A 25397-nucleotide genomic window follows, 5' to 3' on the forward strand; every position below is an offset into this window, starting at 1 on the left:
CTTGAACGTACAAAACTACCATGAGCAGACGGATTTGGAGCCAGAATTAATTTGTTAATTATTTTTTTCACAAAAAATGTTAATTAATCTAATTTTATAAATGACCAATAAAAAAGAGATTATTTTATATTATCGGTTCAAGAAACGGAAATCTCCACGCTATCGATCGATCGACCGACCAGTGTAGTGTAAGCTCTTACCTTTACATAAGCGAGCAACTCAGTTGCAGAGAAGCTCCAGCGCTCGACATGGCCCTCTCCCCTTCGCATCTCCATCTGCAACTCCCCTCTGTTTCTTCTTCATCTTCATCTTCATCTTCTTCAGAAACTCAATTGTTGCTCTTCTCGGACTTCGCTAGTTCCCGTTTTATCCGATCATTGTCGTTTTCACCATCTCTTCCTTATATTTCGTTTCGGAGGAGCAGCGACGCTGTGTTTCCTGTCACAGCGAGGCTGTCGTACAGAGTTAGAAGCTTGACAAAATCGACAGAGGAGGCGTGCAGCGAGGGCGAAACCATCACCAGTGAAGGCGAGGATGAGTGGAGGGATGACGGCAAGGTTGAGCTCAAGAATTCCAACGATAACGGGTCTCCTGTCACTTCGACTTCCCAAGTCAACTCACAGAGGTGGTTAACGTCCTCTAGTGATGCTCTTTCTCTGGGAATTAGGGAGCCGGTGTATGAGGTACGTTTAGCGATTGAATTGCATTGCATCTCTATCAATCTTCCTCTCACGTTGTTAATTGGTGCATTTTTACTGGGAATTTTAGTTATTTGGGAGTTAATTCTGTTTCTGTTTTAGAATTGCAAGTCTGGTTTCTTAATGTACTTGATTATTCGAGTAGGAATGCAAGCTTTTCTCTTGGAAAGGAAGTTAGGATATCTATGTCAAGATGTTGCAAAATTTCAATGTTTTTCCCCCTTTAGTTTAGATGACATGGGGAATGTATCATTCCTTATCATCGTTATCCTTTGGTTAGAGGGAGTTGAAGAAACCTTTGGAAACAAACAAAGACTTACAGGGGTGTAACCGTATAAGTTGCTGATCCGTATATTAGGGATGGATGGATGCAATTATTGTTAACTGAATTAGTGTAAATGGGTTTAAAGGCCTGGGTTTATCACTTTTACCTGAAGTTATTTGATCAGAGGTATCAATTCTTACCAAGCATGTCGAGAACCAGCTGAGATAGCAATTCCTAGTAAGGGTTGGATTAAAGAGTCTACCTAAGATGAACCCCCCCCCCCCCCCCCAAATGATCACCATCTGAGCGAATATTAAATCATTGTGATTATTGTTAGCAGAACGTGACAAAAGAAAATTGGGACTAATTGTGCCAATGCTGCAAGGATGAAGACCAAAAAGGAGAGTGGCTAGTTTAGGTGCAGTCTCGGCATAAAATGAGGTCAAAGAAAAAAGTGCATTATATATATATATATATATATCATACGTGTGTGTTCCTTTTTGGAACCATCAAAAGAATGCATGCCGTGGCCTTCTCTCCTGCTTTTCTCATTGCACTGTGCTACACATCTCGGAGTTGTATCAAATTGGCTCATCAGCTGGCCAAGTTTTCTTTCAAGCACAATTTGTCCAGGACCTGGGTAACACATCCATCTTTTGTCACGTTGTTAATCTCCTCAGAGATGTAATCTTGTTACTTGTTGAATGGATTTGCCTTTGGGCATAAAAAAAAAAAGTGCTTTTAGATGTTGAAATTTCTACTGAAACCAAAAAGGGAGAAGTCATTGCTTAATTATCTACTCTATGAAGTCTTAAGTTTATAAAAAAACAAGGCCCGGTAGTGAGGATCCACTCGGGTGTTCTTAGCATTGTATTTCTGGCTATTCCTAAGTGCTTGCCACAGGCAGGTTCACTGAGTGATGATCAGGTTTGAAGCCTTTTTTTTTAACAGGGATCTATCCTGTACTTTCAAATTCCAACACTCAAGTCCAAGTCTGTTAACTTACGTTGTAGTGAGGGTAAATTTACCAAAATGCCCATTTGTGGTTTGTCTGCATCATACATGTATTAGTTTCAGCATGTACTTTTTATACCTTATTCTTCATATATTCTTAAGTTTATTTATGAGCACAAGCAAGCTTATTCTCTATTTTGCTTTAGTGTTTTGTTCATTACGTGTTAGAAAGAAGATAAGAAAGGTTAAGAACTAGGGTTTTAGAGACTTAAGAAGGAGAGGGCAGAACAATCTCAAAAAATTATGCAAAGGGTATTTTTTGGGATTTCAAAATGGTTAAATATACATATCAGTGTTTTAAAAGTGCAAGGCACAAAAAAGGCGCAAGGGCCATTTTGCGCCTGAGGCGCAAGGCGCAAGGCGAGGCGCGCGCCTTTTTGAGGCAAGGCACACAATTAAAAAAAAAAAAGCTAAAAATTCAAAAAAGTAAAAAAATGTTTGTTTTTTTGTTTTGTTTTTTGTTTTTTTGGGAGGATCAGCTTTTGAAGGATTGTTCTTTAGCAGTTGGAATAATGCTGATGAGTCAGGTCTTTTCCAGGTCAGGGTAGACCTGGTCCTGATCTGATAAATAAGATTGCAAAACCAGTCCTTCAAAAATAAGAGTGCAGTATATTTACAAGTTACAGATCCAGAACCAACCCAATTATTAATTGGAACTATTGGCTCGACCTGATTGTAGTTGTCAGCTATACTTTTAACCTGTAATTTGTAAATAAAAATATTTTATTTTAAATCAACACATTTGGGCACCATAATATGATAATATTATAGGTATATCGTGAGAAAAATAGGTATTATGGGGGATATCTTTGTAATATGCTAATGTATTGGGTCTTAATTGATTCAAAACAACCAAACTGATCTCGACCCAATTATAATCAGTACACATAATGCAGAGTCAGACCCTATATAATTAATTGGGTCAATTAAGTTTGGTTCTGTTAGGTCTGCCCAACCCACTGACATCTTTAAGTTGGAATAGCATCTTTTATTTGGAACCTTATTGTTGATGTGTCTGTGAGGGATTTGCATATCTGAGGTGTATAGGCTTTTTGGAGGGATGGTGATAAGATTCTATTTTGTATTTTTCTTGTACATTTTCTCTTAGCCAACCCCATATAGTTGGGATAAGGCTTAGATGATGATGATGATAATGATTTCTCTTCTGTACACAACTTCTATACCATTTTTATTTAAATCAACTTGCCTAATTATATTACTAAATACTGATGAAGAAAAAGAAAAAAAATGTCAGTTCCTAATGTTGGTCCTAGCTATCCAGGTCTTGGAGGCGTGGGACTGTGGGACTGGATACATACCCAATCTCTGGCATCTATTACATGAAGTGGCCACTGTCAGACTTGAGCCTACGTTTTCATGCGTATCAGCCCAAGATTTTACCTTCTTTCCAAGCAATGGCAATACAATATAGTGACCATGAGAGTTAAAATGAAATGTCCATGTATCAACTTTAGGGTGAGACTATTAGATGTCGCACTTAAGTTTCTATTAATTGGGAAGGACAGTTTTTCTCACAATTTTATGTTGATACTTCTACTCAATCTTTCTAGTCTATTTTTATTTTTAATGGCTCTAAATGTTTATTTATGGATAAAATCATTATAATGTCTTCAGGTGGTAGAAGTGAAGTCAGATGGATTAGTATCAACCAGAAAAATTAACCGGCGACAATTATTGAAGTCAAGTGGTGAGTGATAAATAACTGAAAACTTGCAGAAAATGATCTCTTTTACACTTATATTAGAACTATCATGTGGATCAAATACTTGTACCGTATAAGTTCTGTAATTATTTTTACACACGTTAGCTACTTGCATTAGAATCATGACTTCCTTGAGTCCATCTGATATTCTGATACATCTGCATAGTTAATATAGGGAAAGTTCATGATGGAGATTTGAATGGTGAATGATCCTAGTGCATTAAGGATTCATCATACATTTTCAAATTCTTTAGAAAAATTTTCTAGCAAAAAAAAGTTCTTAACAAAAAATTCACTGCACTATTTGCTCTTTTCTACTAATAATGTCCAGACTAATGTTTTCCTGATTTATATGTACTATAAATGGCTGGAATCCATGAAATATGTGTTTTTTTTCCTATTTTCTCCTAATGATATTTGCAATATTAGGTCTTCGACCTCGAGACGTGCGTAGTGTTGATCCGTCCTTGTGGATGACAAACTCAATGCCCTCTTTGCTGGTAATATGATCACTTTCTGTTGATCTTTTTCTCTGATTTTTGTATATTAAAATCTTCCGTGGAAAGTATTTCCAATTGATGCAAATCTTATTGAGTATATATGAAATCTGTTGTAGCCTGAAAGCAAGTTATAAATATGCTTTTGAGAAATATCTGTAGAATATCAAACATGCTATTAACCTTGTTTCTATGAACTAGACTCCCTTCATCTCTACAACACAAATTGGGAAAGTGTTGATAAAATCAGATTTGTCCAATCATTATGTTTGCACTTTCTTATGCTCACAATTTATGAACATGTTAAGCGGTCAATGCGAGGGACCTTAGTTTTACAGGTCCTAAACAAACAATAGTTCATGACGAGGTGTCTTGGGGTGGAAGCAATGATGCTTAAACTACCTGAGAGGTAAAGAAATAGGCATTTTGGTGACTATTTTGAGCTAGTAATTATGCTTTGCTCAAAGCCAAAATTATGGTGTTCATATTACCTTTCAGTCAAAAGGTATTTATTAGTAGGCAGTATGCTTTTCCCTGCCTCTTTATGTGTTTGTCTGATTTCTTTTTCTCTTTACCTTTTTCTTTCTGTGTGTGATTTGGAGATGAATTGATCAAATTGGTTTCTCAAGTTCTTAACTACATTTAGGGGGCAAGATGATATTCATTGGAACAACTAACAGCTAAAGCAGTATTTTAAAATTCCTCATAATATAAATGTATTTAGGGCATTGTGGTTGCTTGGTCCTGTGTTTATTATTTCCCAATTTTGCTGGAAACATCATGTAATTTTCCTGATGTCCCAAGTTTTTGATGGAGCATCTGTCAAAATTAAGCTTTGTAGTATCTAAAAAATTTGATTCGTGATTGGGAACGTGGATGTCCTTGGCAGAGTCAGAGTTTTCTGTCTGATTCATTTGGTGGTGTCACTGCTTTTCTGAGTAGGGTAGAGAAGCCCCCAAGGTCTGTTAATTAAATATTGGGATCTCAAGGCTTTGATATGAAGTAAAGGGCAGCCCAGTGCATGAGGTTCCCACCAATGTGGGGTCTAGGGAGTGACAAATGTACGCAGCCTTACCCCTGCACATACAGAGATGCTGTTTCCAAGATTTGAACCCTGGTCACCCAGGTTGAAATGGAGCCCAACCATTGCACCAAGGCCCACCCTCGCTTTGATGTGAAGTAATAAGAGTTATTATTGATTAGAGTCTAGAGAAGGTTGGAGGGTTGGGTATAGTAATGTTGGTGGAACACATTAAGTTGTGTAATCATGACTTTATCTTCTTAGGTGTATTCAGATGGATGAAAGATGGGAAATTTGCATCCATTTCAAGGGCAAAGAGATAGTAGACCATGTTCTTCCTTCATCCACTTGAATCACCATTAGTTAAGACGAGTGGGATCTTATGTTAAGGAGTAAGGGAGACATTGAGACCAGTAAGATATTGTCATGGATATGGATATGGGAAACAGGGATACTGCTTTTCAGTCTAAATTTGCCTTTTAGAAAAAGAAAAGGAAAATGAATACTGTTTCCTACAGTTACAATTCCCTTACTTCATTCAGGTAGTGAGATAGCCACAAAGGCTTGTTTCCTACAGTATGGCACCATCAAACTACGTTGTGTGAATCTCTCTCAGTTTTCATCTCTTGAAATTTGGGATACCTATAGGTATGGAGTATCATGTCTAATATGATAATACCATATTTTGTATTTGGTTTTTAAGTTGAGTATCATAAACTAAGTGTCATTTTTCAGTAATTATATCTTGGCAACTTCGGAGAGACTTCTAATGCCTACAGATATTTTATAGCATGAATTGTTAAAATGTGCATTTGTTTATATTTTGTATCTTCATGTTATACTCTAATGGTGTCCATGTGGTACCTACTTTCCCTCATTTTATCACCTGTTGGAACTACTCCTAGATTCCTTTAAACAAGTTCATTTGTGATTCTATCCTTTCTAGTTTTCCTCTCATCCCTCTCAACATTCACATGTCTGCCACACTCATTTTCTGGATATACTGTTTCTTTACTTCCCAAGACTCTGCTCTATACAACATTTCTGGCCTTATAACCATTTTATAATTTTTTTCCTTTTAGCCTAAGTGGTATTGTCCTATCACGTGAGACTCTTGTTGCATCACTCCATTTTGCCCATCTTGCACTAATTCTATGGGTGGTAATGTGGCATCCTCTATTTTTTTTTTATGTTGATTATTGTTTTGGAGCAACTACAGTAATCCGAACCAGTGAAGAAAGAAGAAGAAGATGAAGAAGAAGACAAGAGAAAGAGAGAACAGGAGGGTTTAGTCGAAACTGATTAGTCACCCATTCAGTCGACCCCCTTATGTTTATTAGGTTCTAATTACACTTACAAAGACTAAACTGCCCGGGGCAGAGTGCTCTAATAAAACAGCCACATAAGCAAAGTACTTAACTGACATGAGATTACTAAACTACCCCTATTCGGCTCACTCTAACACTCCCCCTCAAGCTGGAGAATATATGTCATATAATCCCAGCTTGTTACATAGATGGTTCACTTTCCCTGAGTTTAGAGCTTTTGTAAACAAATCTGCCCATTGATCATTCGAGCCCACATGTTCTGTGTTTATCTCCAGCAAGGACCTTCTCCCTCACAAAGTGGCAATCAACCTCTATGTGCTTTGTTCTCTCATGAAATACAGGATTGGATGAGATATGGAGTGCAGCTTGGTTGTCACAATACAGTCTCATAGGTTTATCCATGTGAAACCGAATTTCTTGTAGAAGATTCCTCAACCACACTAACTCACAGGTAGTATGTGCCATGGCCCTATACTCAGCTTCAGCACTACTTCTGGCCACAACCGTCTGCTTTTTACTCTTCCACGTCACAAGATTTCCTCCAAGAAATGTGCAATAGCCCGTAGTAGATTTTCTATCATTCACTAAGCCTGCCCAGTTTGCATCTGTATACCCCACTACTTCAAGTTTTCCTTCTGGTTTATACAATAGTCCACGGCCTGGGGCTCCTTTCAGATACCTCACAATTCTAAGAATTGCATCCCAGTGAGGTATACGAGGGACCTGCATGAATTGGCTCACCACACTGACTGCAAAGGATATGTCGGGTCTCGTGATAATCAGATAGTTCAGCTTCCCCACTAGTTGTCTATACCTTCCAGGATCTTCAAATACTTCTCCTGTATCACTGCTCAACTTAACATTTGGTTCCATAGGGGTCTCAGCCGGTTTTGCACCTAACAATCCTGTTTCTTCCAATAGATCAAGAACATATTTTCTTTGGCACAGATTTACACCTTGTTTTGACCTGGCAACCTCTATTCCCAAGAAATATTTCAATGTTCCAAGATCTTTTGTTTGGAAATGATTTTGCAGAAATACCTTTAATTTTCCAATCCGCAATTTATCACTGCCAGTAATGACAATATCATCCACATAGACCACTAATAGAATCTTCCCAGCTTCTTAGTCATAGCTGAACACTGAGTGATCTACCTGGCACTGCTTCATTCCAAAACTCTTCACCACTTCACTGAACTTCCCAAACCAAGCACGCGGCGATTGTTTCAGCCCATAAATTGCATTCTTCAATCTGCATACCTTACCATCCTCCCCCTGAGCAACAAACCCAGGTGGTTGCTCCATATATACCTCCTCCACAAGATCACCATGGAGAAAGGCATTCTTTATATCAAGCTGAAACAGAGGCCAATCATACATAACTGCCAGGGAAATTAGTACACGAACAGAACCAATCTTAGCCACCGGAGAGAATGTCTCCATGTAGTCCACTCCATACAACTGTGAGTAACCTTTAGCAACAAGTCTGGCCTTCAGATACTCCACACTACCATCTGGCAAGTATTTCACAGTATACACCCATTTACATCCCACAGCATGCTTACCAGGTGGGAGAGTAGTAAGTTCCCACGTTTGAGTATGTTGAAGAGCAGAAAGTTCCTCCTCCATTGCCTGCCGCCAATCAGGTGAACTGAGAGCTTCTTGAACATAGAGGATAAAAGGGAAACAAACTGGCGATGTGATGTAGAAAGACGAGATAATGAAACAAAATTGGAAATGGGATGGAGGGTAGAACTGCGTTTACCTTTCCGTAAGGCAATGGGTAGGTCAAGGTCTGAAGGTTCAACAATAGGATCCATGAGAGGATCCGCAGATGAGGTAGAAGCTGAAGGAGGGGCCGGTGTCGTTCGACGTGTATACACTTGCCAGATTGGTGGACGTTTGGTGGTGATCTGCACGGGATGAGGTGATGAGTCTACTCCAAGAACAACATCTGGAACTGGATCACTGACAGGGAGAGGAAGAGGAAGTGCGGGTGGAGACGAAGGCGCTTCAGGACTTGAGAAGAAGGGGACTGACTCAAAAAAGGTGACATCAGGGCAGACATAGCACTTCCGGGTAATGGGATTATAACACTTGTACCCTTTTTGAGTCCGTGAGTAGCCAAGAAAGACACATTTAATTGAGCGTGCATCTAGCTTGTCTATTCCAGGGCTCAGATTGTGGACAAAGCACACACAACCAAAGACACAAGGAATTAATGGGAATGGAGATAATGGGAAACAAGATAGAGAAGGGGGACCGACCATGAAGGATGAAGGAGGGCATCCGATTAATGAGAAAACATGCAGTGAGTACAGCATCACTCTAAAAACATTTAGGAACATTCATGTGGTGAAGAATAGACTGAGCAGTTTCAAGAAGCTGACGGTTGTTCCATTCAGCTACCCCATTTTGTTGAGGGGTGTATGCACATGATGTCTGATGAATAATGCCATGCTGTTCTAAATACTGTTGAAATGAAGTAAGAAAGCATTCACAACCATTATCTGAACAGAGAATTTTGATTGGAACACCAAATTGTGTGCGTATTTCAGCATGGAATTTTTGAAAAATGGAAAACAATTCACTTCTTTCTTTCATTAAGTAAATCCATGTCATTCTTGAACAATCATCAATAAAGGAAACAAAATACTTGTACCCATTATAAGACTCTATTTTGATTGGACCCCAAACATCTGAATGAACCAAAGAAAAAGGACTCAACATACGACTCTCAACTCTTGGATTGAAGGACACACGACGATGTTTCCCAAACTGACATGACTCACATTGCAAAACTGACAAATGATTCAATGACGGGACCAAAATCTTGAGAGCCTTAAGAGATGGATGTCCCAGTCGGCAATGCCATTGTAGAGGAGTAAGTGAAGTCTGAAGAACAATTTAAGATCCACCACCGTCAAGATAATACAGTCCACCAGCTTCATGCCCCCCACCAATCTTCTTCCCCGTGTTGAGATCCTGAAAAACACAAGTGGAAGGAAAGAAGGTAATAGAACAGTTAAGAGCTTTGGTTATTTTACTAACAGACATAAGATTGAATGGAAACTTAGGGACATATAAAACAGATGATAAGGGCACAGAAGCCATGTCAACATTACCAACACCACATATGGGAGATGAAGACCCATTGGCAAGTGTAACAATTTGTGATGTAGGGGTTTCAGAAAGAGAAGAGAACACACCTGGAGTCCCGGTCATATGATCTGAGGCTCCAGAGTCAATAATCCAGGGAGAGGTTTTAGATGACATGCAAGCAATACCTGATTGGGCAAGTGTGGCAGTGGTATGATGTGAAGTAGTTTGAAGGAACCATTCATACTCCTCACACGGTACGCTCACCATTTCCCTCCCAGAGGTAGATGTAGATGTGGGAGGAGTTCGGTCTGCCAGTTTACTGTCACTGATATCAACCTCACCTGCTACAACATGATTAGCCCATTTAGAGGGAGGGCCATGTAGATCATAACAGAAATTCACTGTGTGTCCCTCTCTACCACAATGAGTACATTTCCTTGTAGAGTTATTCTTCCCTTTGCCACGGCCTCCCCCTGAGTCACGACCACCCCGACTAATCATGGAACTGCCACGGCCCCCTCGGGGAGCATGACCTCCCCCTCTTGTACTGTGTCCAACCCCTCGAGCTGTCACAAGTGCTGATCTATCAGACTGTGTGGAGTTCTCTGTCTGTCCCAAAGAAATTCTACGAAGCCTTGAGAATGCTTCCTCAAGTGTAGGAAGAGTAGAGCCCCCCAATATTTGGGCTCTAACTGGTTCATATTCCGACTTCAGCCCCACTAAAAATCTTGTAACATCTAGTTGCTCCCTTTGCTGTTGCTGAACTTTAATATCTGGAGTAAGGGGGTGATAGACATTGAATTCATTCCTTATATTCTTCATGCTGGCATAGTACTCTTCTAGAGTTTTGGTTCCTTGTTGTAAATCAAAATACTCCTGATAAAGCTGATACACTCTTGTTGTGTTATCTTGTCCAGAATATAGCTTCTTAGCATGCTCCCATATATCCTTAGCCGTATCAAGGAACATGAAGTTGGCACTAATTTTGGGTTCCATACTATTCTACAGCCAAGTCATGATTTGAGCATCTTCTTGCTCCCAATCATCAAACCCTGGAGAGTCCTCTGATGGCTTTTCATCTCTTACATGCTTTACTTTCTTCTTTGCCTTGAGAAACACTTCCACTGATTTAGCCCATGGAACATAGTTCTCCCCATTCAGCTTAATTGAGATCATTTGTACCCCTAGGTAGTCGGAGGAAATTACCACATTAGGTTTCTGATCATTGTAGCCATCTCCTATTGCTGCCATTGTACTCTTTCACAGTTGCCTCTAACCTTACTTCTCAGCTACAAGCTGATTGATGTTGTTCACAGTTTGATACTTCAGCACCTATTGCAGCCCCTAAACACAACAGTGGGAGCACACACTTGTTCTTCTTCACACTACTGCTGACTTCACACACCTACGACCCACATAAGCATCACAAGCACCACAACACAACAGTAGGCCCTCTTACAACCACATAATAAAAAAAATTGTGCATCACAAGCACCACAACACAGTCAAACTGCTACACCCAGTTCAGATTTGTTTAACACACTTAAGAGGGCATTACACGACCACAAGGAGCTTGGCAAGGTCACTGCATTCCACCTTACACCACTCGGCCACCTACAGCAGCCCTAACACCACTCAACAACTCACAGCAGCCCTACACCATTCGACTACTGCACACACAGCCCTTCTTAGGGCAACAATGAACCTAGTTCTCTAGGTTCTAATCAGTACTAACTGATTCTTGAAGGGTTCCTACGCAGAAATACCAGCAACACAAAAGGACTAAATAACCAACCTTCCTTTGAGAGTATCAGCCAACCATTCACTGCTGAAATCACCTTCCTTGATGAAGAAACTGTGCGCAACAGAGAGCAACGAAATGTGATGTCTCAGACCTAGGGCGAACCAGCTCTCTCCATTAACTAACCAGAAATGAAGAAGAGGGTGTCACGAACACAGCTGAAATGCTTTGCAAGCGGAAGCAGGTCAGAAACCTCGCTCTGATACCATGTTTTGGAGCAGCTACAGTAATCCAAACCAGTGAAGAAGGAAGAAGAAGATGAGGAAGAAGACAAGAGAAAGAGAGAACAGGAGGGTTTAGTCGAAACTGATTAGTTATCCATTCAGTCGACCCCCTTATGTTTATTAGGTTCTAATTACACTTACAAAGACTAAACTGCCCACACTTAAGTGTGGGGCAGAGTGCTCTAATAAAACAGCCACATAAGCAAAGTACTTAACTGACATGAGATTACTAAACTACCCCTATTCGGCTCACTCTAACAATTATGATATTGTAAAAATATTGAGGGGAAGTATTCAGACTTTAGAAGGTCTTTTCTTCCCATGATGATACAGAAGTCATGGATGAGATCATACCAAAAGATCCTGCAATTGTGGATACATCAAACCTCAAGATAATGCTGCCAAGGTCAGGTAAAAACTGGGCTGTATTTATGTTGGATGAGAAGAATCTCAAGGGAAAGACAATTAAGGTCAAAACTGATGGTGTAATCTATGAGATCATTTCAATGAAAGGAAAGGGGAGAAGTTTATAGGAGCATCTAATCCAAAGAGGAAGTGATCAAGGAGGTGTGATTATTTAGCAGGTTGGAGTGTTGCTTTGTTGGTGCTCCGTGCTCCTAAATATTTTTTGATAAATAGTGATTTCATTAAACGGAAGAAGAGGTTCCTTCAAGAGGAGAACTTGTACATGGGACTATGGGAGCAAGAAACAACTTCCTAAAATGATCCTGCTTAAGGCTTCAAATTCTTATATTAACCAATCACTATAACGTTCATTATTTCCAAGGACCACCTCTGACCTCCTCTGTAACAGCCTTCTAAAAAAAATATCCTGCAATTCCTTTTCTTCCATGTTAGCCATCAAAGAACAAATGGTAATAGGTTCCAAAGATTTCTCCCATGTTTGTTAAAACTTCTCATCGGCCATGCTGCCATAAGCATATGATCCATTGTGATCATCCATCATTCCATTGTCAATTGTGTAATTGTAGAAAATGAGCCCAGATGTCAGCAATGTTGCTGCAATTAGATGGACTAATTCTGGGCGTTGACCACAAAGGCAGCAAATGAGAGATTGAAGGTGTTGCCTATAGAACTAGAGCAGGATGGGCAAATGGAAGGGTGCAACTGGAGTCTTATGTGATAAGTGAATACCACTTTGTATAAAAGGAAAATTCTATTTAACAGTTGTAAGGCGAGTTATGTTGTATGGAGAGGAGTGTTCGACAATTAAGAAATAGCGTGTCTAAAAATGTGTGTGGAAAAAATGCAAATGCTTAGATGGATGAGTGATAAGACCAGAAAGGACAGGTTTAGAAATGAATTCACAAGAAGAAACCTAGCCAATAGGTGATTAAAGGAGAGAAAGTTGAGTAAGATGGTTTGGTCATGTGCATAAAAGGCCATCTACAACACCAGTTAGAAAAAGTGATCCGTTACAAGTTTAAGGGGCCAGAAGAGCTAGGGGCAGATAAAAAAGGACAGGGGTGGAAGTAATAAGGTATGATTTGAGTGCCCATAGTTTAACAATGGATATGGCATTGAACAGAATGGATGATGAAACAGGATTCCTGTAGCTATCCCCATCTAGTTGGGACAAAGCTCGCATGATGATGATGAGTCAGGATCCTATCCAGAATAGTTGTCCACATAAAGAAGGATACTTTTGATGGGGCTTGTGCCTTCCAAATCCACTTTCAAGGGAAAGAATTCTAGGTAGGTCCCTCTAAGGCACCGTAGAAAGATCCAATGGAGAACATCCCTAATTTATTTGCCTTTCAAATTCTAGCATCTTGACTTTCCAACTTAATATGACTAATACCCAACTCTTCCAATAGGAGAATTAAGTGATCCACTTCCTAATCATTTTAAGTTATGTTGTAAGAAAGGAATCTAAACAATCTGATCACCAATAACTTCTTACCAATATTTTATAACAACATCCTTGCATTAAGCATTTGTGCATGGTTGACAATTTTGAGAAAGCCAAGACTCAAGGTACTTCTATATTGAGAGTACAATGTTTTCAGGGTTTCTCCTATGCCTTTTAGGTGTTTGGATTGGTATGGAAATCAATCTTTAGTTGTTATGTATACTATTTTGGATGTCCTCACTTGTCTGGCAATCTCATGCAGCTGGGCATTTTTGGGGATTAATAGGGTCTATTGTGCCCTGGCTTTTAAGATTATAATATATAGCATGTTTGGTATTTTTGATGGTCTGTATTGTGTGCTTGAACAACATTTTGTCATTATTTGCTCTCATTTGTCTGTTTTTCCTTCATGGCTTCTAATCTACTACATATTGACCTATTACTAATTGGGAAAAGGAGGGATTGAAAATCTGAACTTCTCATAAGATCTTCATTATGTTTTTTAAGTTTATATTTTAGATTAAATGTTTACTATTATTTGTCTTTGGAAGTAAATGGCATGTGATGAGCTTTTCCATAAGATTAATTCTCTATGCAACACATATATCATTATTCCTAAAATTGATTAACTGAACTTATATAATATTTTATGCAAATTTGCTTTTTAATTCATATGTTAGGTCCGTGAGCATGCTATTCTATTAAATCTTGGGTCATTACGGGCAATTGCCATGAAAGAACGTGTCTACATATTTGACTATAACCGGTAATTCTTGTCCACTACCAGAGAATTATGGAACCTTTCACTGCAGGAATTTTGTTAATTATATCACATATTCCAAAGTAAGCTAACAATACTAAACTTGTCGACTTGTCGTGTCTGCTGGACGTCTGCAGCAAAGGAGGAAAGGCTTTTCTAGAAGTATTGTTGCCACGCCTAAACCCAAAAAACCCAAATGGAGGGCCATCAATGCCATTTGAGCTTGAGGTAAGTTGTTCATATCTTAATTATATGTATATTTGGACTTCAGCTATCATGGATCTATAATGGGATCGGATGCACCTTAATTTTGTCAAATTTGGACCAGGTTAAGATTATGGCCTGACCCATTGGTAGACTTAAATTATTTATCTTATATCAATATCTAATATTATAGCCTGTTAAGTGATGTGAACAAACCAAACTATAAGAGGATCACTAAAATGTGGAACTCAGGTAAACCAGCATATCTGTTTGATCATGTACATGTCATGATATTTTGAGTTGATATCTCATTTTAAATATTTTCTATTTCAATAAACTACTTATTTATGGCATAACTGTATCAATACATGTATCTATCTTTGTATGTGTATATTTTTATTGACTGTAGCATGCCATATTTGTTATGTTAAGATAATAATGGACATAGGTTTCAGTATAACATATATTTAGCAGTATAGCAACTGAAGAATCTCCAGTTCAAATTAACTCATTCATTAGATGCTTGTGTAACCCTCAAATGGCCGGAAGGTCCAAAGCTTGCATGTGTTTTGACAACTATAATTGTAGTTTTAAGGTCCTAACTTTGCATGGTCAAATCAAATGGCTCAACAAAATATACTCCATCTATATAAAGAAAAAGACAAGTTAATGATTTTGAGGCAGTCACTCATCTCTTCTGTGCATTTATCGAAAAAACAAACACATCACTTCTATGCTTTCATTATATGATTTGAAGGGCCTAGTATTAGGAATCAAATATGAGGAGCCCTTACATTTTTATAGAAGTCATTTTTGTTTACTGATCGACTTTTACTATGGTATTTAGGTTGTTGAAGCTGCCTTGCTTTCACGAGTACAGCGTTTGGAGCAGAGACTAATGGCTGTGGAACCTCGTGTGAGTATGGATACATAGTGAGTACATCTTTGTTCTTTTGTTTGGCAGGACTTGTTACCAGGCAGCTTTTAATACTGTATCATTGTATTAAAGCTGACCAAGGTGACCAACCACCTGCTGGACATATGCCCCTTGCTTGTACTGGGGTTCATTTGCACTTATTATACTTGTTTCTGTTTTTCTGTATTGTGAAAGCACTTAATCTAAGTCAAAGACGTTCTATACAAGTTTTTTTTTCTGCTTTAATGATGAGGATGGACTTGAAAATGGGCAATATTTCTTTGAGAATGGAGCATTTTCCCAAATGGAAACCATAGGGTCATTTTGTTTTTTTAATCATTAATAAGCCAATTTTATTTTTTAATATATATTTTTTCCAAGCACCACTCAATTTATTTTTATAAGTAACAAAAAAAGGTTGACAAAATGACCTAGCCTTTTTTAGCTTTTATATTCCATATCTGGTAAGGTTCCTAGAGAAACACTTGCAAAATATAGGTGATTTCTTTGCTCTCATTGTCTGGCTAACTGATCAGCTGATGAGCTGAGCAACTTGGTAATCTTCAAAGTTCAAGCCCAAGTAAGCATTGTCGCCAAGCTTCTCACACCACTACAACCTTGGAGTCTCCGACCTCAATCTTCCTCTAATTGAGTGTGTCCCAGCCTTAGTCCTCACAGTTCCACCATTTTGGAGTCTCCACAGCCAATAGGGCCGGAGAAATGGTTATAATATGTCTACGGTCATTCCTAAAAACTACCCCTCCTGAATCCCCAAAACTACCCAAGCTACACCCATCAAAAGTTCAACTTTAAACAGTTAGGAGAGGAAGATAACCATTCAGTAGAAGCCATGTTTCTTGCTGTAGATGAGGTTGCAATATGTTACTTGCCTATAATAATCTGTTTATAATGGTTGAAAGCTGTCCAGCATCTTTACCTAATGCACCACTTTAAAAGATATCGATTGCAGCCTCCTTGGTATGTGCCTTCTCTTTGAAAAGCTTCCCAGCCTCTAATAATGTAAAAGGGTCCTTTCTTTTTAATAAATTGTCATAGGGTCCTTTTGACTATCATGCTTTTGTAATGTGCCTAGTGTTCTCTCCATCGAAGATTTTGGTCACCCAATGGAAAAACCAACATCCCTGTGCATAAAATAATAAACTGGATGGAAACATGGGCTATGGATAAATGTTTTGTGATTTAACATAATTAATTTACATGATTAATCTTTATGGACTATTGACATTGGAAGGAATTGTGGTTTTGCCTCTTAACGGACAAATTCAGCTAAGAAATCTTGCCTGCAAACTCCAGTTTCAAGGAGCAAGGTTCAATTTTCGCTTCAGGAGTATTTGACATTTATCCTGAAAAGACTTTGGATGATTAATTGGATAAATGATCTTGATATTTGTTAGCCGTTTCTGTCTATAACAGTTTGCAATTTTCTTTTTGGTTTAGGTTGCAGCATTACTTGAAGTTTTACCAAACCGACTAACAGCAGATGTGTTGGAGCAACTTCGGATCAGTAAACAAACTTTGGTATCATATACCATTGATTTTATTTTCTAACAATTCATTAGCCTCTGAATCCATGTCATCTAGTAAAATTTGAATACTTTCCATTCTTTATGTGGAAGGTTGAATTAGGTTCGAGGGCAGGAGCTCTGAGGCAGATGTTGCTTGATCTTCTAGAAGATCCCCATGAAATACGCCGCATATGTATCATGGGGCGCAATTGTACTTTAAATAGAGGAAACAATGACATGGAGTGTTCTGCTGCAATAGAGAAACAGATTGCTGAAGGTTTCTCATACATACATCATTTATTGTTCCTTGCTTGTAACTAGTATTGAGTGTTTTTTTTTTTTACAGTAGAGAATGATACAAAAAAATACTATTAACAACTGTGTATTTGACTTGATTTTTTTTTTCATTTTGTTTGATTTGCAGAAGAGGAGGAAGAAATTGAAATGCTCTTGGAAAATTATCTCCAAAGGTTGTGTGAATTACATCTCTATTGCACCCAAACTGATTTTGGCAATGATTGAAGACTGCTCCAATATTTTGTCAAGTTGTTCTTATACATGTTATAAAGTTCTCTTGCATTACTCCTTATGATGATGGTTTGAAGTTCTATTAATTTGTATTTCTTTCAGACTTCAACAAGGCAAGGTCCTTCTTCTACCAGATAAGCCACAGTGTCGCATGGGCAGTTAACAATATATTTTGAAGAATTTAGATATAAAATAGGGAAGCAAAATTTTGAATGAGGTGATACAAATTGAGAAGAGGATACAAAGGAGAACTTAAGGGAAGAAGATGCAAGAATATAATGAGAGTAATTGAAAAAGAAAAGGTGAAACTCCCCTTGAAAAGAATTAGGCTTGGAGGAGAAGATGAAAAGGAACCCCTCCTGACCCTCCTCTTCTCAACTCCAAAATTCAATTGGAGTTTGGATTAGCAGACACATGTTTAATTGTTATTGGGCCACTTGCCACTAGACATGTAGAGCTATCATCAATTGGTCTTATTGGGTAGGTTGTGGAAGAGAGAGAGAACAATATGATTATTGGACCTTAGTATCCAAATATATGATTATCTGCATGTGTGAGGCCAACTGACAAGATGCTTTTCCCTAATTTTCTTCTGGTGACAGCTTACAAAAATGTATCACTAAAGTTACTAATCAATGGGGCTACTGGTTATGAAAACTTTGCATTATAGTAGGAAATAGATTATTTATTTCAAGAGGCCTAATTAAGTACAATGTAAGGTTTCAACTCTTATAAATTGTTTCACTCTAAATGTCTCATATGGCATGAAAGGCACCGGCTAAGTTGTAGAGAGACGGTTATTCTCACCTTATATTATTAAAGAATTTCTAGCAAGTTGGTATCTATGTTTGCCTGTTATGCTTAAATGGCTGGCATGAAGCAGTTTTGAGCATTGATTATGTACTTAAATTGTATATTTCTAAAAACTTACAGCAATTCTTTTTGTAGATGTGAATCTTGTCATGGCCAAGCAGAAAGACTTCTTGATTCTGCAAAGGAGATGGAAGATTCTATTGCTGTCAACTTAAGGTTTGTAGAACTTCTTTTCTTGTTATTTTAATAATTTGTACTGGTCATGCAGGTTATTTCTATTAAATGTGGGAATCTAATGCTTACATTTGTCAATCAACTTAAGGATACAACAACTGAGTGATGTGGAGTTGATTGATGCCCCATGGCTCTATGAATTTTATTGTTTTCTGTGGCAACTTAAGGATGCTTACATTCATCTATGGATTTTTTTTTTGTTTTCTCTCCAGCTCTCGGAGGCTTGAGGTTAGCAGAGTGGAACTGCTTCTCCAGGTTGGGACATTTTGTGTAGCAGTTGGTGCTTTAGTAGCAGGTATTACCTTTTTCACCAAGACCTCTACAAATATCGACTTCCATGATCCTGTAGAATAGTATCCACTTGTCGGGTGTAGTTCTGATTCTGAAAATATGGTTAGTCATAACTCATAATAAATTATCCTACTTAATTTCTTTTTAAAGGACACGCAATTGTAATATGGCAAACCACGTGATTTATTCCATAGAGCCCCTCCAACTAGAACTCTTGTAGTGTAGATTTGTGAGATTTAGCTATAGAAGACAGATTAGTTTGTGGTACTGGAAAATTACTAATGGCATTCAAATCACCAGAACTCGATGAAATTTTCCTATGACTAAATTGCCTTTTGCTTAGAAATGCCTTCAATCTCTTCAATTGTCTAACAACTACAGAATCCATTGGATAAACCTCTGTCAATGTCTTGTGTTTAAGAGGGTCATCAAGATCTCAATCATTGTTTAATTCCTCATAAAGTTGCCAATTTCAACATTGTTGAGTGCAGCTTAATGCTTTTTTGGGTAGCCAGCTACTCAACATGTTCAAAATGGGATCTTATGATTCAAGCTACTTACGATTTTCAAAGTGAGATCTTATGATTACATTTATGGTAATGACTATTAATCCTCTCCTGATTGCAGGAATATTTGGGATGAATTTGAAGTCCTACCTTGAAGAGCATGTGGTATATTTTCTCGATTCTTTAATTATGTCTATTGATTATATGAACTACGTTATTGGCAAAGACCTGTTGCTAGATTCTTTCCCATAGCACTTGTTGTTCAGCTTCTAACTTTATATCAGTGGTATCACAATGGTGGTCATCCTAACTCTCTTATTTACTTTTTTCTCTTTCAACAGTTTGCATTTTGGCTAACAACAGGAGGAATAATTGTTGGTGCTGTAGCTGTATTTTTTATCGTGTATTCTTACCTTAAGGCAAGGAGAATATTATAACCTAGACAAGTGATCAATAGGTATATAAACCATTCTCTATCAACAAATGTGCTTGTTACATCTTGCACATTAATTTATGAACCACCAAAACCTAAATGGTGTAATTGTTTGCAGGTGATATACAGTTAGAGCACTCTTTTTCTCTTTTGTTGTATCATGTATGGAGGGAAGGAATAGGAACCGGAATATCACATTATGTGGTAAAAGTTGGTTTCTATTGTCATGCTGTGAATTATATCAACACTTCAGTATTCCGTGGTTCCTAGGCAAGTGGATATCCATTTAAATGCTCTTTTTTCATGGTTCTTGTAACATGTATCCTTGTAATTCTTTTCAGAGAGAATAAAACCAGAAAAAAGTATTCTTGTTAGTCAAGAGGTTCTGTGGTCATGTTAGCAAGGGTCCCAGATTGGTATAAACAATTTGATCAAAGAATTACATAGTGCGTTGTCATGGTATTAACAATTATATTGAATTTTTTGTATTTTCTATTTGATTTCATCAAACGTAGCATGAATGCCTGGGGGTGATCCCACTTTGGCATATCAATATCTCAGTCTATAAATGTTGATTTTGTGATGCTGCGGATTAATAATTGCTAGATGAAATTGTTTTCACGACTCCGGGTGTAAACTGGTATATTGAATGATTGACACGCGGAAAGAAAATATTTTATTTCTGCATATATATAGATACAAGGCTAACTGATTTGGACAAGTGGGAGGCCACGTGGCCTATTTACAAAGTTGTTGTAACCGCCTATGTTTTGGCTAACACCCCCTCTCAAGTTGGACGTGGGAAGCAACGCCCAACTTGGATAATAGCTCTTGAAATCGGTCTGCACTGAGAGCTTTTGTAAGAAGGTCAGCTAGTTGAAGGGCGCCAGAAATGTGGAAGGTCTGAATTTCCTTGTTCTGGATATGGTCGCGTACAAAGTGACAATCAATGTCACTGTGTTTCGTACCCTCATAAAAAACTGAATTGGCTGTAATGTGTATTGTGGCCTTGCTATCGCAATGGAGATGCATGGGTTCTAGAGGGGTAATGGTAAGATCAGCAAGGATTCTCTTAAGCCACAAAAGTTTGCAAGTAGCAACAACCATTGCCTGATATTTGGCTTCTGCAGAGGAGCGCGAAATTGTATGTTGTTTCTTGGTCTTCAAAGAAAGTGGTGAGTTGCCAAAAAAGGTGATATATCATGTGGTTGATCGCCGAGTGATTGGGTAGCTAGCCCAATCAGAGTTAGTAACCTTGAAGCTGGAAGTCATTGTTTGATGATAGAAATAGTCCATGTGTTGGGGTGGCCTTCAGGTATCGAACAACACAAAGGGCAGCATCCAAGTGTTCCTAACGGGGATCATTCATGAACTAACTAAGAGAGTGAACTGCAAAGCTTAATCGGGCTGGGTGACTGTAAGATAAACCAATCACCCACTAAGCGCCTAAACTGGGCAAGGTCAATGATGGGCGGACTAGAGTCATCATGGAAATGCTTCTGTTGTTCAATAGTAGTCGGGCTCGGTTTACAGTCAAGCATGCTTACTTTAGTAATGATGTCAAGGATATACTTATGTTGATTGAGGAAAATTCCATTAGTAGTTCTGGAGACTTCAATGCCCAATAAATAATGTAAGGGCCCGAGGTCCTTTGTTTTGAAGCAATTGTTTATGTGGCTTTTAAGAGAAGCAATGCGAGCTGGATCATTCTCGATGATGATCAGGCCATCCACATACACAGGGACAATAATGTATGAGTTTGACTGGTGTGATGTGAACAAGGAGTAGTCGACCATTGACTGCTGGAAATCAATGTCGAGGAGAATTTGTGTGAATTTTGCGAACCATTGTCGTAAAGCCTACTTAAGGCCATAGAGTGACTTATTTAACTTGCAAACATGATGATCATTATGGGTAAGAAGACCAAGAGGGGGCGTCATGTAGACTTCTCCATGGAGGTCTCCATGTAGAAAGGCATTGTTGACATCCAATTGGTGCAATTCCCAACACATTGTGGCAGCAACCACAAGTAAACAATGCATAGTCACCAATTTTGCAACAGGAGCAAAGGTATCATGATAATCCAATCATTCAACTTGAGTGTAGCCCTTTGCTACAAGACGTGCTTTGTAGCGATCTATGGACCCATCTGGCTTTAACTTCAATTTATAGACCCATTTGCAGCCTATGGCCCGTTTTCCATAAGGGAGATTTGTTAGGGTTCACGTGTTGTTATGATCCAATGCTACAAGCTCGTCAGCCATGGCTGCCTGCCAATGAGGGCATTTGACAGCTTGAGAATACGTTGTAGGTTCAGGGGGATGATGGGATGTGGGGGTGAGTAGGGCATGATGGGCTGTGAGAGATGTAGGAATGTCACACACAAAGTCTTGTAGATGTGATGGGAGATGGCGAGTGCGAGTGGGACGAGAATTAGTGGGGCCATCAGTAGAATGATTGTGATCAGGCCCATTATTTGTGTCTTGACATGCAATGGGACTGTTGTTGTTTATAATGGGTTGAGCAATGCTCTCATGCACATGGTGTTCATCACTATGTGAAGGAATATTACATCCATCATCAGGTTGAGGCATAGGAATTACAACAATTTCAGTTGAATCAATAGCCGGGGCAACAACAAATGGAAAAACATATTCATAAAAAACTACGTCCCATGATGTGAATATCTGTTTGGTGTCGAGGTTGAACACCTTGTTCCCTTTTTGATCGTGTGGATAGCCAATGAACACACATCGGGTTGAACGAGCAACAAATTTGTCATGGGGAACTGGTATGATTTGAGCATAACATAAGCAGCCAAACACCCTTAGGTAGTTGTAATTAGGGGGTCGAAGATGAAGTTTCTCATATGGAGACTTTCCTCCCAACAAGGGTGTCGGTGTGATGTTGATGAGATAGGTTGTTGTAAGAAGGCACTCACCCTAAAAGGAAACAGGTAGGAATGCTTAAAAGCGAAGAGCACGGGCAACTTCTTATAGGTGTCGATATTTGTGTTCGGCATCACCATTTTGTTGTGGTGTGTAAACACAAGACCGCTGTTGGATGATGCCTTTCTGTTGAAAAAAGTCTTGCAAGGGGCCAGACATGAATTCTAGGCCATTGTTAGATCGAACCTGCTGGATTGAAAATTTAAATTGTGTCTCCACCATTGCACAAAAAAAGTGAGGTCATGAAAAACTTCATATTTATGCCTCATGAGAAACGTCCAAGTACATCTAGTGTAATCATCTACTATAGTGAGAAAGAAATGAGCATTGGTGTGAGACGGGGTTTTATAACCACCCCGTACATCACAGTGTATCAATTGGAATGGATAAGTGGTATGAATATGACTAATTGGAAACAGACTCCTCATCTGCTTGGCACGGTGGCAAGCATCACAACATACATCAGAGGGTGAAAGGGAAAGTTCAGGCAGCAAAGACAAACGAAACTTGGAAGCGTGACCGAAGCACCTATGCCACAATTCATAGGATGATGCTGAGCTGGTAAGATGAACTAAGGTGGGAGGAGAAAAACAGATGTAGTAGAGACCATCTCGGAGTTCACCCGTTCCAATCGTAATCTTCGAGATTGGGTCCTGTATGGTGCAATGAGTAGAGAAGAAAGAAACGACACAGTATGACTGTTGTTGAGTCAATTTATTGACTAAAACTAATTTGCAAGTAAAAACTGGAACATGCAATACATCACAAAGAGAAAGATTAGAAGTGAAGGAAATTGTGCCATAGTGTGTAACAGAGGTAGTATCACCAGTGGACAAATGTACAAATTTTGGAATAGGTAAAGGAAAGTAATACGAGAATCGAGACATGTAGAGACAATGTGGTCGGATGCACCACTATCAGGTAACCATTCTACAGAAGAAATAGGGATGATTTTACTGGAAAGATTGGTCGAGATATTAGTTGAATCTTTATTGAGGAGAGAAATCAATTGATTGTAATGTTGTAAAGACAATCCAATAATAGGGGATTCTTGACCAAAAGTTGAAGGAGCAGTGGTCATTGTGTGTGAAGTTGCTTTATCTGATTTGACCCAATCTAGCAGAGGACGAGCATTCTTGTGAGATTTGGGAGGTCGATGGTTCCAACCAGGAGGATATCCATTGAGCTCATAACATTTGTTCCTTGTGTGACTTTGGCGTTTACAGTGGTCATAGTAGGGTCTATTCCGCCCAGAAGTACGAGTTTGAGGTTTGGAAGCAACATGGAAAGCTGTAGCATCAAGAGTCGATGATCCTCTCAAGGAAATAGTAAGTTGGTGCTGCTCCTCCTGGATGACTAAGGCATAGATTCGATTGAGAGGTGGTATGGCATCGGGTCCAAGAATTTATGAGCGAAGCATGTTGAAGGAATCTTTTAGTCCCATGAGGAATTGATGAATCTTCCTCCTCTCTCGGTCAGCCATAAAGAATTTTACAGCGCCACAGTTCAGACTACAAGTACATTTAGGTACTTTAACCTTGTAAAGTATGCGGTTACAAAGAGATCTCCCTACTGGAGCAAGGCAAGATCTCGCTCAAGTTGATAAAGGCGTGGCACTCTGGTCAAACCTTTCTTGCAACTCACGCCAGATTTCTGCTACAAATTCAATGAAGGCTATGCTGTGGTGGATTTCCTCTGCCACTGAATTTAGGATCCAAGAAATGACCATTGAGTTATGATGGTGCACAATCTGGCCGGTCCTAGCTGTCAATGACCTTGCCTCTGAACGGAGCTACAGGGAACCTGAAACGGAAAAGATGAGGAAACTCCGGGGGGAACTTGGTGAGATTGCTCCGAAGCTCAAGTTAGAATTCTTTCAAAGGCAAGATAAAACCAGATGGCGCAAAGTTCACATACATTGTTCTTGGGGGGTAGGGAGCCTTTTATAACCACCTCGTGCACTCACTTCTAAGCTTCTGTCAGGTCGGGTATGATTATCTCTGAGCTCCTGCCAGTTCGGGTGTCATCCCCTCTGCTGGACAGAACCGCCACTGCTCTCTTTGTCGGAGCCGTCTCTGCGACTGGCGATGACGGTGGCAGGTGGTGGTGGCAGGTGGCCGTTGAAGTGCGGCTGTCAAGCGTCAGATCCCAAGTCAGTCAGGTGCGCCGCCCTTGGATACGAACCTCCTCGGTGTCAGGTATGGTACGTTTGTTCAGTTCGGCGTCCTAGAGGCGAAGTGCTGGAGTGGTGAGTGAGGTGAAGTCTTGAGTTCGAATAGGGGAGTGTCCCGAACTGCCATGGGGCTGGCTAGTTCGGGTCATTGCCTTGTGTGAGGCTCAGAACCTAAGGGAGAGTTCGGGCTCTTTGTAGGGAGTTCAGGCTCCTAGTAGGGAGTTTGGGCTCCTAGTAAGGAGTTCAGACTACTGGTAGGGAGTTCGGACTGCTGGTTCCTCCTTTCGGTGCTTGCGCCTTAGACGCGTTGTTGTGCCGAACTGTTGCCTTTGCCACGTGTTGAGTGATTACGAGGTCGGGCCAAATCTTCCTTCATCAATTGCCCCCCCACTCCTCGTGCTAAGGGTCTTGCCCTAGTGCGGGGAGTTCGCGAGGTGGCGGGTGGATTTGTCCTGCACTTCGAATTTCGGTTGACTGATAGCGCGAGGTGCGTTGTCAGGGTTCTTTGGGTTTCTCGAG

The 25397-nt window shown here is 39.4% G+C and overlaps 1 protein-coding gene across 1 annotated transcript; it reads left to right on the forward strand.

Moving 5' to 3' along the window:
- Positions 1–129: 129 nt before the first annotated feature.
- On the forward strand, positions 130–20262 carry MGT10 (magnesium (Mg) transporter 10). The gene is made up of 14 exons (XM_010249487.3): positions 130–683; positions 3613–3685; positions 4130–4200; positions 14227–14312; positions 14444–14534; positions 15358–15426; positions 16885–16965; positions 17064–17229; positions 17377–17422; positions 18429–18509; positions 18740–18822; positions 19446–19489; positions 19666–19781; positions 19876–20262. Exons 1-13 carry the CDS (start codon positions 249–251, stop codon positions 19759–19761), a joined length of 1422 nt encoding a protein of 473 aa, XP_010247789.1. The 5' UTR covers positions 130–248; the 3' UTR covers positions 19762–19781; positions 19876–20262.
- Positions 20263–25397: the final 5135 nt, after the last annotated feature.

This window comes from Nelumbo nucifera, chromosome 2, assembly GCF_055504915.1.
Source record: "Nelumbo nucifera cultivar China Antique chromosome 2, China Antique-T2T, whole genome shotgun sequence".
In the NCBI taxonomy this organism is placed as follows: Eukaryota; Viridiplantae; Streptophyta; class Magnoliopsida; order Proteales; family Nelumbonaceae; genus Nelumbo; species Nelumbo nucifera.

Coding starts and splice junctions, on each gene's coding strand:
- MGT10 (XM_010249487.3), top strand. CDS start 249: ATGGCCCTCTCCCCTTCGCATCTCCATCTGCAACTCCCCTCTGTTTCT. Junction 14,313..14,443: donor TACATATTTGACTATAACCG/GTAATTCTTGTC, acceptor GGACGTCTGCAG/CAAAGGAGGAAAGGCTTTTC. Junction 16,966..17,063: donor GGATCAGTAAACAAACTTTG/GTATCATATACC, acceptor TTTATGTGGAAG/GTTGAATTAGGTTCGAGGGC.